Below are 14,894 nucleotides of genomic sequence, written 5' to 3'. Positions count from 1 at the left end.
ATGATGTATAAATCCAATGCTATGTTGTGCAACACAGGGTAATAATCCAGAACAATGGATCCTGTCACTAGAGGTGTATAGAATGTTCGATTCATTTGTAAATATGTTATTGGAGACTCGAGAAGGCTGCAGGACTACAGTCTAGATCTGTAGGGTGTTTATAGGAAGGTTGCAATTTCATTTCTTCACAAATTTCAAGATGAGCATGTATTATAGATTCGAGTTCTTTGGAGTGCTGAGCTTATGTCCATGAGGTGGAGATACATGAAGTACCATTCACCCCGAAATTGGCTGTGTCCTACTTCACCACATGCCTCGGAGCACTGTTGCTGGTGATTTGTTTAATGTGACGGAGACGTTGAGGAAGTTCTTTCCTGATTTGTAATCTTTTAAGAGGCGATCGAAGACCAATAGCGGCTGACTCCTGTTGTTCTCCATCGTTGTTATCTCGTATCTTGCTGCCACTTCCCTCCGAATATCAGGGGGAGCGATCCAATCCACGCAGTCACGTTTCTCAGTAGGCATTGCTTTCACACATCCTGTAACTACTCTACGGGTTTCATTCAAAGCTACATCCATCCGCTTTGTATGAACCGAATTGAACCAAACAGGGCTTGCGTATTCTGCACAAAGAAACTGAGGACCAAAGCAGATGTCCTCAATACTGTTGGATATGCGCCCCAGTTGGTCGAACAAAATTTAGGAAGGTTATTGTTCCGGGCTGAGCCCTTTTGTCCATTATTCATGCTGTGTGCCCTGTATGTTAGGGCCAGATCCAGGGTGAATCCAAAGTACTTTGGTAAAAATCAATTCTTCGAATTGCCTCGCCTCCCACTCCACAATCAGTTGCCTGTTAGCTTCCCGATTCCTAAGATGAAATGCACACACTTGGGTCACCGTGGACAGCAATAAAAACCCTGAACTAGGTGGTCATAAATCATGCTTGCCAGTTACTCGAGAACGGTCCTGATGTCACTCTTCCTGAACCACAGACTCAGCCGTGGAACCTTTACGACAAAACCTATATGTGTGATATTCGTTATAATAAATTAAGATCATCCATCTGAAATAATTCCAACATTTCAGGCTGAAACAAATTAGCTCATTGAACAGGTTTTTAGGAGAGTTGCTCCTGCAATGATCTGTTCATTCACTATCTTCGTCTTGTTTAACTGCAATTGAACTACCCATTGTTTCTGATAGATTAGTTGGTATACCCGTGCTACGCTATGGAATTCTACATTGTTTACAGATTTCTAGATGAAGTCGTGTACACGTTGTGATTGAGATTGTATTGTATTAAATTGCATAATAACAGACGTATTTAAAAATTAAATTTTAGGCGTCTTCCCCTAAAATACAATTTCGTCCAGTATGAATAAAGTTACTTATAGCCTAGACTGTAGTGCTTTATTCCCCGACTGTGCACGCCGATTTTCGTTAAATTCTGTTCACCCATTTAATCGTGGGTCGTCACAGATATGGACTTGGCAACAAAAATCGAAATTCATGAATATGTCTGTTATCATAGCCGATACGGTAAAAGTGTATAAGACATAATTGATCTGAAATTTAATTCTATGTAGTATTTATCGATAGCCGGCCCCGTGATGTAGGGTTAGTGTGCCTGCCTCTTACCCGGAGGCCCCGGGTTCGATTCCCGGCCGGGATAGGGATTTTTATCTGGACCTGAGGGGTAGTTCGAGGGTCACTCAGGCTACATGACTAGAATTGAGGAACTATCTGACGGTGAGATAGCGGCCCCGGTCTCGAAAGCCAAGAATAACTGCCGAGAGGAATCGTCGTGCTGACAACACGAAACCTCGCAATCTGCAGGCCTTCGGACTGAGCAGTGGCCGCTTGGTAGGCCAAGGCCCTTCAAGGGCTGTAGTGCCATGTTTTTTTATTTTTTATTTATCGATAGGACCACTAATAAGACAGATTTTTGAGAATTGAATTTTAGGCCTTTCCCTAAACTACCACTTCACTCAGCGTGAATGAAATTATGTATAGCCCAGATTGCATTGTCTTATTCCCCGACTTTACATACCGATTTTTATTAAATTCTCTTCGGCCATATTTTCGTGAAGCGCGTAATACATACATACATAATACTTACATACATACATGCATGCATACATACATACATACATACATACATACATACATACATACATACATACATACATACATACATACATACATACATACATACATACATACAGACGGACAAAAATGATGAAAAATTAAAAAGTGCATTTCCTTGTTTCTATAGACACGACTGATACAGAAATACCATTATTGTCTTAATTCTGAGCAATATACAGACAAAACTCTTATTATATATATTATATTATACTTGTTATGCCTTTGCTGGCGAGATGTAGTGTTTACAGTGCACTGTGTCTTCTGGTATGGGCTATATCAGATTTGTTACATTCAATGACCTGTCTCAGTCTCATCATTGGCTTTGGCAATATGAAAGTGACTGAGGTATGAGTGATGCTAGTAATACCATTCCTTATGCAGCCAGTCCCTGTTATGAATGGTGTGAAAATATCGCTCATGGGGTCGGTTGGTGCATGCATTTCAATGGGCTTGGCCGACTGATATGTAATAGCAACTGCTGGCTCGGTGAGAAAAGCAACGGGAAACTACCTCACTCCTCATTTCCCTAGTACGCCTCTTCAGTGATGCCTAGGCTATTTATGACAGCTGTTGGCAGAGCTGCAGAGGATGAAACCAGCCTTCGGGCTGAATACCCAACATACATACATTATACTTGTTAGAAGTACTCTAACTCAGTTCTTTTCTTTCAGAGGCCATGAAGGAACGAGTAGAAGCTTGTCGTGAATGGTATCTACAAGAACAGACGCTCAAGGCGACAGGTGGCAAGCGTCGTAGTAGCCTGGTACCGGACTTCAGACGCCTTAACATCGATTAATTAATTGTAACTGAAAGTATCCGTAGGTTCCTGATGGAATGAAGGTATTTTTGGTATACTGGGTACTGGCCTTGAAGAATACAAGCCAAATATAATCTACATCAGTTGCATCTAATATTGCCGATGACTTCGAAACTTATTTCGTTGGCTACGAAATAAGATTATCCTAGAAGCCATATTTGTTATCTCTCTTTTATAGATGAATATTCACAATGTATACTTCAATGTACAGAGTATTATGTTATTATAATGTTTTAATGAGATATATATGTACCCTCTTGAACAAAGAGTATACACAACGCATTGCCTGTTTGTTCTTTGGTTAAGTTTAGTTAAGAATTAGTCTGCTCCAGAATATTAATACTATTTTAAGACATATATTTTTGAAAAGTTTCTTCCTTAAATTTGTTCAGAATTACGTAAGCAGAATAGTCATTACGTCCATAGGCTGTGCTCATAGTGTCGCTGTAGTGTGCTACAGTGAATGGGTTGTACTACGGCATGATGCCCTAATAGTTCTTTGCTTATCCCAGAAAGAGCAATTAATTGATAGTCTAAGCATAACTAACGCCGTTGTTGTGAATGCGAGTGGTGGTGAGTATATCGGAGTTTGAGCAACGGGATAACGTCAAATTCTGCCATAAATTGGGCATATCCTCTTACGAAACGTTTCAAATGATGGAGTTAAATTCGCTCGCCTCTTATTCAATTCGTCGTAACCGTCCTGAGCTATGACGGAGCAAAAACTGGCGTTTTCTACACGACAACGCTGCTGCAATCGCTCTGTGCTTACCCAAGAGGACCTACATTGTAAGGCAACAAGTCATCGTTTTGCCATACCCTCCATACTTACCCGATCTTGCACCACGCAATTTCTTTCTCTTTATCGGCTTCAAAGCAACGTAAGTTTTCTAACTCCAAGCACAGTCGTGGAGTTGCATAGTGTTGCTCCCAGTCACAGTTATTTTTTCTAGACTATGTACTTACAAATGATGTATGTGAAGATGCTAAACTTCCTCCTAATTTATGAGCCACCGGGCGTGCGTTTAGGGGCGCACAGCTGTGAGATAACATCCGGGAGATAGTGGGTTCAAACCCCACTGTCAGCAGGCCAGAACTTGGTTTTCCGTGGTTTCCCATTTTCACACCAGGCATATGCTGGGGCTGTACCTTAATTAAGACCACCGCCGCTTCCTTCCCACTCCTAGACCTTTCCTATTCCGTCGTCGCCATAAGACCTATCTGTGTCTGAGTGACGTAAATAAATTGTAAATTTATGGGCCAGTATACCAGCAGGTGAAATCAGAACTACTATTGGTGCGGAATTGTTTCATCGACATTTAAAACATAAAGTTTACAAACCCCATCCTTCTGTCCACGAGCTTACGGAAGCTTTAAATCAATTCCAAAGTGAAATTTATATGTGCTTTAACTTCTTCTTCTTTTTCTACTTAGCATTTAACCCGCTTAATTGCAGAGTCTGCTGTTGTGCACTTTATTTTCCACGTGCTGCATCTTGTGCATCTTTAGGAGAGACTTTCGCCACATGCATGTTCTCCCGTAGAGTGTCGAGCCAACGCTTCTTTGGTCACCCTCGTAGTCTGCGGCCCTCATTGCAATGCCCTTCTCGAAATCGAAGAACCGTTTCTGCGTAGCATGTGGCAATACCATCGCAAACGATTCTCTCGCATTTTCTCAGGGATTCGGGTCACACCAAATGTCATCCGAACATCCTCATTTTTGACGTGTTCCAGTCTAGTGAGTCTCATTGGCCAGCGAAGCATCTTCGTCTCCATAACATGCAGCTGTTTTTCGTGTCTCCTTGTGACTGGCCAACACTCGGTTCCATACAGTGCCACTGGTCTAAAGATAATTCTATAGATTTTGTATTTCAGATACATTGGCACCCTCCGATCAAAAAGGACTCCTGTGACTTGGCGCCACTTCATCCATGCAGCGTTGATTCTGTTTCGAACATCTGGGAGCGTATCACCATCCAATTGGAGAAGTGATCCCAGATATTTAAATTGAGATGTTTTCAGAATATCAACGCCGTCGATGTTAATTGGCAAATCACTTTGTACCCCACACTCTAGATACTCATTCTTCCCGACGTTAACACGCAGGCCATATCTGTGTTTTAATGCAGTGCATTATAAAACAAAAATAAATAGACGTGACCGGAAAATCATCGTGTTGTTATTGAATTATGGGGCAATTAATATCAACGGGGTGAATTACCGTTACTGAAGTACGTAAAAAGAACCCCACTCTAGGACAAATATTTCACCGGAGCAAGCAGTGTGCTACGCTGCCAGTTTTAAGGTAAGATATTGGACACTTTATATTTGCGGTAATGAATTCTAAAATTTTGCGGTAGTGAAAATAAGAAGTTTTGAGGTAAAGCTAGGCTGTTTTGCGGAAATGCAATCCGCCGCAATATGTCGGTAGATCTCGCAAGAGGAAATCCCTTATAAATCTGGCACTGAAGTAGGGGGGGGGAGGGGCCTGGTGCCAGGTATCAGTCCCATTGCATTATATTAACAGATCTATCCGTTTCAATTCCTTGGATGTAACATAATTAAGTTGCAATATCCACAATGTGCGGATGAAGGAAGTGTGGATGCGGATAATACTTTGTATATCCGTGCAGGCCTCGTCAAATCACACACCAACTCCAGGCGTTCGTGAAAAGCTGTCTACAGTCTATCATAAATATAAGATGGCCTGAAGTGATCGCAAACGAAAACATGTGGAAGGACATCAACCAGAAACTCACTGATGATCAAATAAGGAAAATAATGTGTGGATGGATAGGAAACACGTTAAGAAAATTGAGCCGATCAGTTGAAAAGTGTGTCTTAGAATGTAATTTATAAAAAGAAAGAGAAAGCATGGAAGACCTAGGAACACTTGGAGGCAAACAGAGTTAGAACTGGGAAAACATGTAATGACGCAGTGGTTGCGACTGAAAATTAGAAATGGGGGGGGGGGGGAGCAGAAACATTTATAGGAAACAAAATGGTACCAGGGCCTTGGTGAATATAGTGGGGGGAGGGGAGTAGACAAAGAAATTGAAACAAAATAGCTATAAAATGGTAAGTTTATAATGCTTTCTGGGCGAATTTCGTCAGAGAGCTAAAGGTTGACAGTTTACCAACTTAACTGCGGTAATAATCGTTTTTCTTCATTTTCATTCAATGATATACAATGAAACTTTCACCAAAGAAACAATTACACACGTGCGTAACTAAGGTTTTACGCCATCAGAAACTAATCGGTTAGCTGTATCGAATGACATTTTGTGCGTATTTCCGCTAAGTATTGTTTATATTTAAAGAAATTAAAGGAAAGGATTAGGTAATAGACAACAGGATTTGTATAAAAGTTTGTTTTAATAATTCCTACATTTAGGTAACTAAAATGGAATAAAAATTCAATTCTATTCTCCACTAATCGCCGCAACTCGGATGAGGTAAAAGACCTGGCTGCAGAACGTAGTGAATGGAGAGCTTTTTTGGATGTCCTTTGCTCCACAAGGAAAAATAATATAAAGTAGATTAGATTGGATCTACATAAGTATTACTTCATTATTGTATTTAGGATCAAAATGTCCATATGTTGTCCCAGAAAGAAAAGCCAATATTTTGTGGAAAAACGCTCATATGGACATTAGGTCTATACCGAGTAGTTATCGAGAGAGACCTGTTTGAATATAATACTGACAAGAATTGAAAGTATTGACTGCCACATTGGGGTAAAAAAAACTGGTAATTTCAGGAATGACGTAAAGAGCACGAATACTTTAAATTCTTGCCGAAAAATAGATAGTGTACATAACATAATCCACTATCCGGTGAAGATGGTTTTCCGTGGTTCCCCATTTTCACACCAGGCAAATGCTGGGATTGTACCTTAATTAAGGCCCTGGTCGCTTCCTTCCCACTCCCAACCCTTTCCTATCCCACCGTCGCCATAAGACCTATCCGTGTCGGTGCGACGTAAAACGACTTGTAAAAACTGACAAACAACGGAAAGTACTGAGAGGATAATTGTGGCCAGTGCCTATGAACTGTTGGTTCAAGTTCAAGGTTACGTCTTTTAAGGAGGGACCAACAACTTTTAACGACCACAAATGCGATTTTTCAATTTACTTTTTCATTTAAAATTGAAATTTTCTCTTTATAACAGTGCATTTTTTTAATATCTCCAATGACCAAAATTGTGAAGCCCTAAGTTTTTAAGATGTTAAGCTGAAATTTTGCATGCAAGTACACTTCATAGAGAAGAAGAATATACACTAGAATTATTGAGCTTTCTTCATTGGTTAAGTTTAAGAAATATATATTTTAAATGAAAATTAATGAAAAAATTGACTACATGAAAATAACTTCATGAAAAAGTTATTTATACCTAACGAACTTCACGGATTCTAGAACATGTTGTAGCTATAACATTACTAATCATTACAAAAAAGAATCATAAATTTATGGCAGGCAATTACTGCGAATGATTTATTTAATGAGAGTTCTATGGTTAGGTAAAGCAGGGATGGAATTATTATTTATTATTAATAGATCTAGTATTAAGACTGTGGCTATGAAGAATGAAGGACTTTAAGGAGATGACATAGGGTATGCACAGTGCGATGGATTTCTAGTCAACGCCAAGATAGGTGGTTGTATGAAAGAGTTACATGATCATAATACCGTTGGCTACAGGCGTATATCACACATGCATTTTGACCACGTTGCAGTCTGCTCAATAATTTGCGCCCAGCGTCTCTGTTTGATGATAATGATGCTTGTAGTTTAAAGGAGCCTATCATCTAGGTCATCAACTCACGCAGCGTCTTCGTATAAATTACATTACAATAGTCGAAACGAGGGAAAACTAGAGCTTCTACCAGCATTTTTAAAAAGGTTTTTCAGAAACTATTTATACCCACGCAGCATGTGCAATGCGGCGAATGTTTTCTGGGTGATGTGGGTGGTGAAGGAGAGAATAGAATACAAGCAGTGGAAATGAAATTTCAGAGGTGTCCAGTAGGTTTAACGAGAATGGACAGAGTAAGAAATGAGAGAGTTCGGGAAATAGTAAATGAGGAACTCTTACAGGAAAAGATAAAAAAATCAACGTTGCAGAGGTATGGACATGTTAAGAGAATGGGAGAAGAAAGGATACCAAGAAAGATGTTAGAAATGGAGCTGAAAGGAAGGAGAATTAGGGAGACCGAGGGAAAGATGGCTGAAAGATGTAAAGAAGAGCATCTAGGCAAAAGGAGGGAACTGGACGACAGTGAGAGAAGAGAAGTGGTGGATTGACAGAAAACGAAGGAGAGGCTTATGTTCCAAACAGATCCATCCTGTGGTTGGAAACAGTTCCAGATGATGATGATGATGATGATGTTCGTAATATGCGTTGTAAATATGTGCTGCACTGGAAAACTTTGCTCATTCCATTTTTCTGTAGTCATAGCTGTAGTATTACAAAAACCTAGATCTGTTGTATTTGCCTTATCTCCCCTTTGTCTAATGTGGGCTGCGTATGCACCAGGTTGTACTTTTTCGCTATCTCCTTCATAAAGAAACCTGTAGCAGCCAAGAGATGGACGAGTCTGATCTGTGTCGTCCCGAATGCGCAAGTAACTTGCTTTCACTACTTCTAAGCCACTCAGGTTAGTGTAAGTTAGGTGAGTCCAAATTTCGGTAACTGCATAGCATGCTATTGGAGCAATCTTGATGTGAAATAAGCTCAGGGCTGAGTCAAGCTACAGTTTTTCAATGTTCTTTATGTCAAAAGAGGCTTTCATGGTAGTAGTACATCTTTCTTCAATAGGTCTGTGCTTTGTGAAGGTTTTCCCCGGGACTTGGAATGTTAATCCGAAGTACTTATAGACATTCACCAACTTTAAATGGTCAATTGCACAATGTAAACTATTCGTTTAGGAAATGTTTCCTCTTTTTCTGAATTTCATGACTTTCGTTTTATTGCTGCTTATGTCTTGTTCATTATTTTGGAACCACACATAAAATGTGTTCAGTCCCTCTTGTACGTCCAGCCTACATTTCGAGAGAAGAATCATATCATCCGCGTAAAAGAAGCATTAGTATTTCCTCTGATGCCAGTTCTTCGACTACTTCATGGGTCAATATGGTGAATAATGTCGGACTGAGTGGGTCTCCTTGGACGACCCCCGTTTGTATGGATAATGAGCCCAGATTGACTTACTCTGTCATTAACATACTGATAGCACATTAAACGCCACAATGGAGGGAGTTTCATTGCCCTAGTATAGTAGAGAGTTTTCTTGTGAGGATGCTCAGGCTTACATTATCGAAGGCTTTAGAGAAGTCCATGAAGGCGGCGAGTAGATCTCCTCCTCTAATGCTAGTTTCGTCTCATATGTTGTCAAGAACTATCTCGATGCCCTCGAGTGTGGATTTACTTGCTATAACACAGTATTGTTCCTCCGGCATGGACAATCTCACCGAGGTATCTGAAGCTCTCAATTATCTCAATCCTTTTGGTGATGGGGGTGCAGTTTGAATGTTTGTTATGAACACCAGACTACGGTACAGTTTTCAAACACTGAAAGAAAAGACACGTTCGTAATAAACCAGGGAAGAATAGAGCTCAAGGAATTAGACGACGATTTTACAAGGATCAAGAAATTAATAATAGTCGTGAATTTCTTCTCTTCGTTATGTTTGAATATTATTGCTATTGTAGAAGATGAAATAGACCTATTTTAAGATATCTATATCTTCCTTATGTTTTCCCATTTTCTTCTCCACCGCACTGCTTACCGCGGCGTAGGTATGAATGAGAGCGAACTACCGCGTCTCATCCCATCTCGACAATTTTTAAGCCTACGCGCGAAGTTTCCATCGTTCCCTTCCTGCTCTTAAATAATAATCATACAATTGTTTTCTAACTCGTTTGGTTGTTTCAGATTCTAGCGGTGCAGTCATAACCAGATTATCCCTGAATTCCACCATTGGCACTCTCCGACGCCAAAATAATTCCAATACCTATTCATGTATGGGATATGTGTAACCTGAGATAAATTAAGTAGGTACTGGAGACGTTCGAACATTAGAAAAGGTAAAAGTAAGAAACCTGAAGGCTGTCCTTGGGGTGTATAAATGCACTCTCTCAAGACTGGTATACGAGCTCACTGGGGAAGACCAACTGGATGAATGGATATTGAAAAGAAGAGAAATCTGGATGGATTGCTACTCGACCAAGCAGTAGCGGCGATTAAGGGAGGGCAGCGGGGGTGAGGGGGGCAGTCACCCTCCCACTTTGTGTGGAAAAACTAATTATGATTCCATTTTAGCCACCCAGAAGTAGGAATTATAAATGATTATAAATTGAATTATAGATTATACATATACATATATATTTATATGTATATATTCTGTTTTACTTAAAATTATACAAAACCGGTTACGTGACTGATATTGATCCACGAAATATCGCTGTAATATTTGTCACAAACGAAAGGTAATCATTGATTTACTCAAATAAAGTCTCAAATCCCAGGTTGATTAAGAAATACCGCCGTTACTAGCAAGAAATATGTATACGTATTTACTGGCTGTAAATAGGAGTCCATGATGTTGCATTCCGCTGCTTGCGCAGTCTTTTGTTTCTTTCTTGAGGTCCAGTGCTGGCACCGATGAATGGGAGTGCTATGTCTGCGATTTTTGTTATCTTTGGCCATATGTCTTGCATTCCGCTGCTCGCGCCGTCGTTTTTTTTTTCTTGAGGCCCAGGGCTGGTACCAACGATCTCTCTTTCTAGCGAATGGGAGTGCGGGTATTTTGTTGAAAAATAGCATGATCCCTGGACCAGTACATATATATTTTTTAAAAGGAAAATAGCATGATCCCTGGACCAATACATCGTTTTATGAATCAGTTAATGCACATGAAGTGACAGCCCATCAAATTACATCGAATGAGAAAATCAATAAAACGACACCAAAGAACTTCAGTGAGCAAAGACATCACAGACGACAGTGTTGGACAAACAAAGCACTTACGGAAGCGCTGCGAGTAGCAGAAATAGTTGTTGTAAGGCAGTAAAGTATGTATTCTCTAAAATAAAATATTTCGTATTATTCTTAATCAACCTGGGATTTGTGACATTATTTCAGTAAAAGCAATCACTATCTTCCATTTGTGACAAATATTATAGTGATATTTCGTGGATCAACATCATTCACGTAACCTACAAAACCTGTTGTCTTTTCACGTAATTATTTCCTTTAATTTCTTTAAATATAAAAAAAAATACTTAGCGGAAATACGCACAAAATGTCATTCAATGCGCTAACCGGTTCGCACAGCAGCATAGCTAGAAGTGGAGACTCGCGTAGCGACATGTAAAAGCGCGATTACTATCTGATGGCACAAACCCTTAGTTGCACACTAAATGAGTTTTGTATGCGACAGCATGCCTCAGAGGCGCTGGTTGCTAACAAAGTGTTCACGTTGGCTCCTGGCGATTACGTGAATGTGACAAGTCTTCGTTTCGCTCCAAATAGTTCAGCAGTAGTTAATAGTAGCGGCGATTGGGAATAAAAAGCGCGGGGGCAAAAAAATATAGAAAACAAACAGGATCCGGGTTTTGTAGGATATAGCGGACGAGAGTGGGGGAGAGGGGATATACATCAAAACCGAAAAAGAAAAGCTACAAAAGGGTTTTCTATGCTCTCTGAGCAAATTTCTACAGAGGTAAAGGTTGACAGTTTACCAATGTAAAGTGCGGTACCGTAATAATAGTTGTTTAGATTTTAATTCAATACTATACAATAAAAATTTCATGAAAGGAACAATATTACTCATTTATTACAATTAAAAAGTGCGGTGTGATCATACAATTAACATCATTTAAAATTTGACTACACACTAAGAAGTTAACAGACACTAAACAGACTATCAGACTGACGAATGGGCGCGGCAAGGGGGTGAACACAACACCATAGTGTCCATGACCTTGGCAAAAACTATATAGGCTACCCCTTCCACCCTTCCTCAGAGCACATGCAAAGTCTCTACTACTCGCTGTGACGCTATACAAATCAGTTAGCCGCGACGAACGATATTTTGTGCGTATTTCTGCTAATAATTGTGTTAATAATGAAAGGAAATAAAGGAAAGAATTAGCTGATAGGACAACAGTGCTTGTACAAATTTCTGTTTTAATAGTTGGCCAAAATGAAATAAAAAATTCAATATTTCCCCCAGAAAGTGGGGGGGGGGACTGGCGCCCACACGTCCCCCTTAATCGATGTTACTGGTAGTTAACCCCTATACTACCTCCCTTTCCCCTACTTTCCCCTCCAAACTAGGGACTTCGTGTAGGTTTGTACTGTAACCGTTCACCACTATGCCCATAGACATGCCATGAGGTCCAACAGGTAATAGATGTCATTTTCCGCGACATTCTGCGACATATTTGGCCGTAATGAGTAGTTTTCGTCCACACCGGGATACAAGTAGCGCTGCGCCAGGCCAGAGGGCGAGGGTCTAGTTACGCGCACAGAGAGAAAGAGGGCTCAGTACAGTGAGTCCTTGGAATCGCGCTTTCTCTTCGAAGACAGAGAAGAGTAAAACACGCCAAGCGCAGGACAGCATTTGGGTCAGAAGGCGGAGTCCACTACAGTGTTTTAACACAAGAGCTGGATATTCTCAGCGATTTCCCTGTATATCCACTGGTGCCAACTCATGCTATTCACTTGTTAATAATAATAATAATAATAATAATAATAATAATAATAATAATAATAATAATAATAATAATAATAATAGTTTTGATACGCGTCATGGAAACTTATGAGGAAGAACTCATTTGAATCGGCGTATTTTATACAAAGTAATGATGTTAGAAAATGTGCTACATAACGAGAGTACCGGTAATGACGCACCTTAGACAGATGTGCGTAAATAAGAAACATATGTTAGGGTCGCGCTGTTCGAAAGAAATGAGTGAATCCCCAGGAGATAATAGCTGAATCGCGAATATTCAAGATAATTAAACTCAATCAGTGGAAAGTGGAATTTTTGGGTTACAATTTGACTACTCACACGACTCTGAGAAGTCATTGTTAACGGACCGAATTTTGCATGTGGGCGGGGCTTACTACCACTCTAGGCGACAAGCCGGTTTCACTATGTATGAAACCCCAGATAGTTCATAATATTCCATTCTGATACAGTCTACCGCAGTAGTTACGTGTTAGCAGTGAAAAATCATCGGTCAGTGTGAGCCAGTGTGCTCAGTTATTGTATTGACTGAAAAGTATTGCGCGCTATTCACTTTGAATTATTGTGCTCAACTTAAGTCTGCGTTATATCAGACAATTCCATGCGAATATATAATCCAAATCGCACGGTATGAAGGAAGGATTGTGTATGTGAGTGTAGGTGCTGGTAGTTCCCGTATTAACATATTCACGTATAAAGGGAATACGGACTGAACATACATACATACATACATACATACATACATACATACATACATACATACATACATACATACATACATACATACATACATACATACATACATACATACATACATACTATTAGAGTCAGTGGTGGCTCATGTGTATAACATTTAAAGAGCGGTTAGCTTCTGCTGATTGTGCGAACGTAGTGAGATGCTGATATGCTCTGCAAATGATTAGTGTCCGCGATTAAGGCAAGTGTAGTGTCGGAAGGCGCAAATCGAAATAATAGGAAGTGCTAATATAGAATAGTGTCTGATTAAAGCGTGTGACGCTCATATAAAACAACGGAAGCCAATAACTGTGACGTGTTGCAAAAGGGAAATGAGTAGCGAGCTACAGGAACTAAAAATCGTTACTCGGTTAATTCACTTGAGTCCATGAGTATGTCTAGCCATAGCAGGTTGCCTGATGATGCATAAAACATTACATCACTAATAAATTTCCCATTTGCCTATATGTCCGAGAGTGCTTGTCGAACCCAAGATAGGAATCTACGAGAGTCGCGCCTTGTGCCTGCATTCATCTCATCAAGGACCGCCTAGAACGTCCAACGGCAGTTTGCAGATTAAGCCATCATGTACGGGACCCAGAAGAAGAAAAAATGAACCAAGGACTCTCCAGTAACGAGGCTTCCGTGATGGCAGCTTAAATCCACCAGCTGTACCTTCTGATGACAGCCGACTACAAGCAGATGCGTTAAGTATATTCCATTGCTCTAAGCATAACTTTCATATCGGGCGTGAAACATGTGTATATTTTCTCTAGTATGCAAATATACAAAGAATAGGAAGCGCCATAGGCGTGTTTCGAAGGAAGTGAAGCTTTTTATTAAAAGGTCTTTATATGGGTTTCTTCTGTGATTGGGGTAATCACAATTGTATTCCGCAGAATTTCTCGCATGAATTAATTGTAAGGCCCCTAGTGTTTGTTGTGTGTGAAGCATTTTAAAGATGGGATTAATAATTTAATAAACGTTCTAAGTCATTACATTTCTATTAGTCGTTGAGTCGTCGTAGTATTTCAATTATAATTTGTTTCAATGCTTCACGAGTAAGGAAGGTATCACGCCCCCTCTTAATCTTGAGACTACAACCAGATGAAGATGAAGACACGATTCGGGATGCGATCCATGATTTTATAGTACGCGAGTGATGTGTTAGTTAAATTACGTGGTGAAATAGAGTCTTCTAAATGAATGAACAATGTGGTTTGAAATACTAGTGTGTGAGGCAAGGAGAGATGGCTTGTGTGGCAGTGTGTGAGATGACAGACTGAAAAGATGAAGGAAAAATATGAATATTAGAATCATACTAAGGCTGTCTAGAACCGGGTCATTCATAAAATTATATGTGGTAGCAATAAATGATAATGTGCCTGGACAGGGCGATAGACGTGCGAAATGAATTCAGTGCACAAGCTGGGAGCGAA

At 40.0% G+C, this 14,894-nt stretch overlaps 1 protein-coding gene across 1 annotated transcript in view; it reads left to right on the top strand.

The window, feature by feature from the left end:
* Positions 1–3,214, top strand: part of LOC136886757 (alpha-tocopherol transfer protein-like) — a 56,139-nt gene extending 52,925 nt beyond the window's left edge. The window contains exon 7 of the mRNA XM_068230944.1: positions 2,820–3,214. Within this exon, the coding sequence (XP_068087045.1) occupies positions 2,820–2,944 (125 nt within the window). The 3' untranslated portion in view covers positions 2,945–3,214. The remainder of the gene's footprint in view (positions 1–2,819) is intronic.
* The last annotated feature ends 11,680 nt before the right edge of the window (positions 3,215–14,894 follow it).

Source organism: Anabrus simplex, chromosome X, assembly GCF_040414725.1.
Source record: "Anabrus simplex isolate iqAnaSimp1 chromosome X, ASM4041472v1, whole genome shotgun sequence".
In the NCBI taxonomy this organism is placed as follows: Eukaryota; Metazoa; Arthropoda; class Insecta; order Orthoptera; family Tettigoniidae; genus Anabrus; species Anabrus simplex.
Note: the sequence above shows the minus strand (reverse complement) of the source record. Positions and strands in the feature narration are given on the sequence as shown.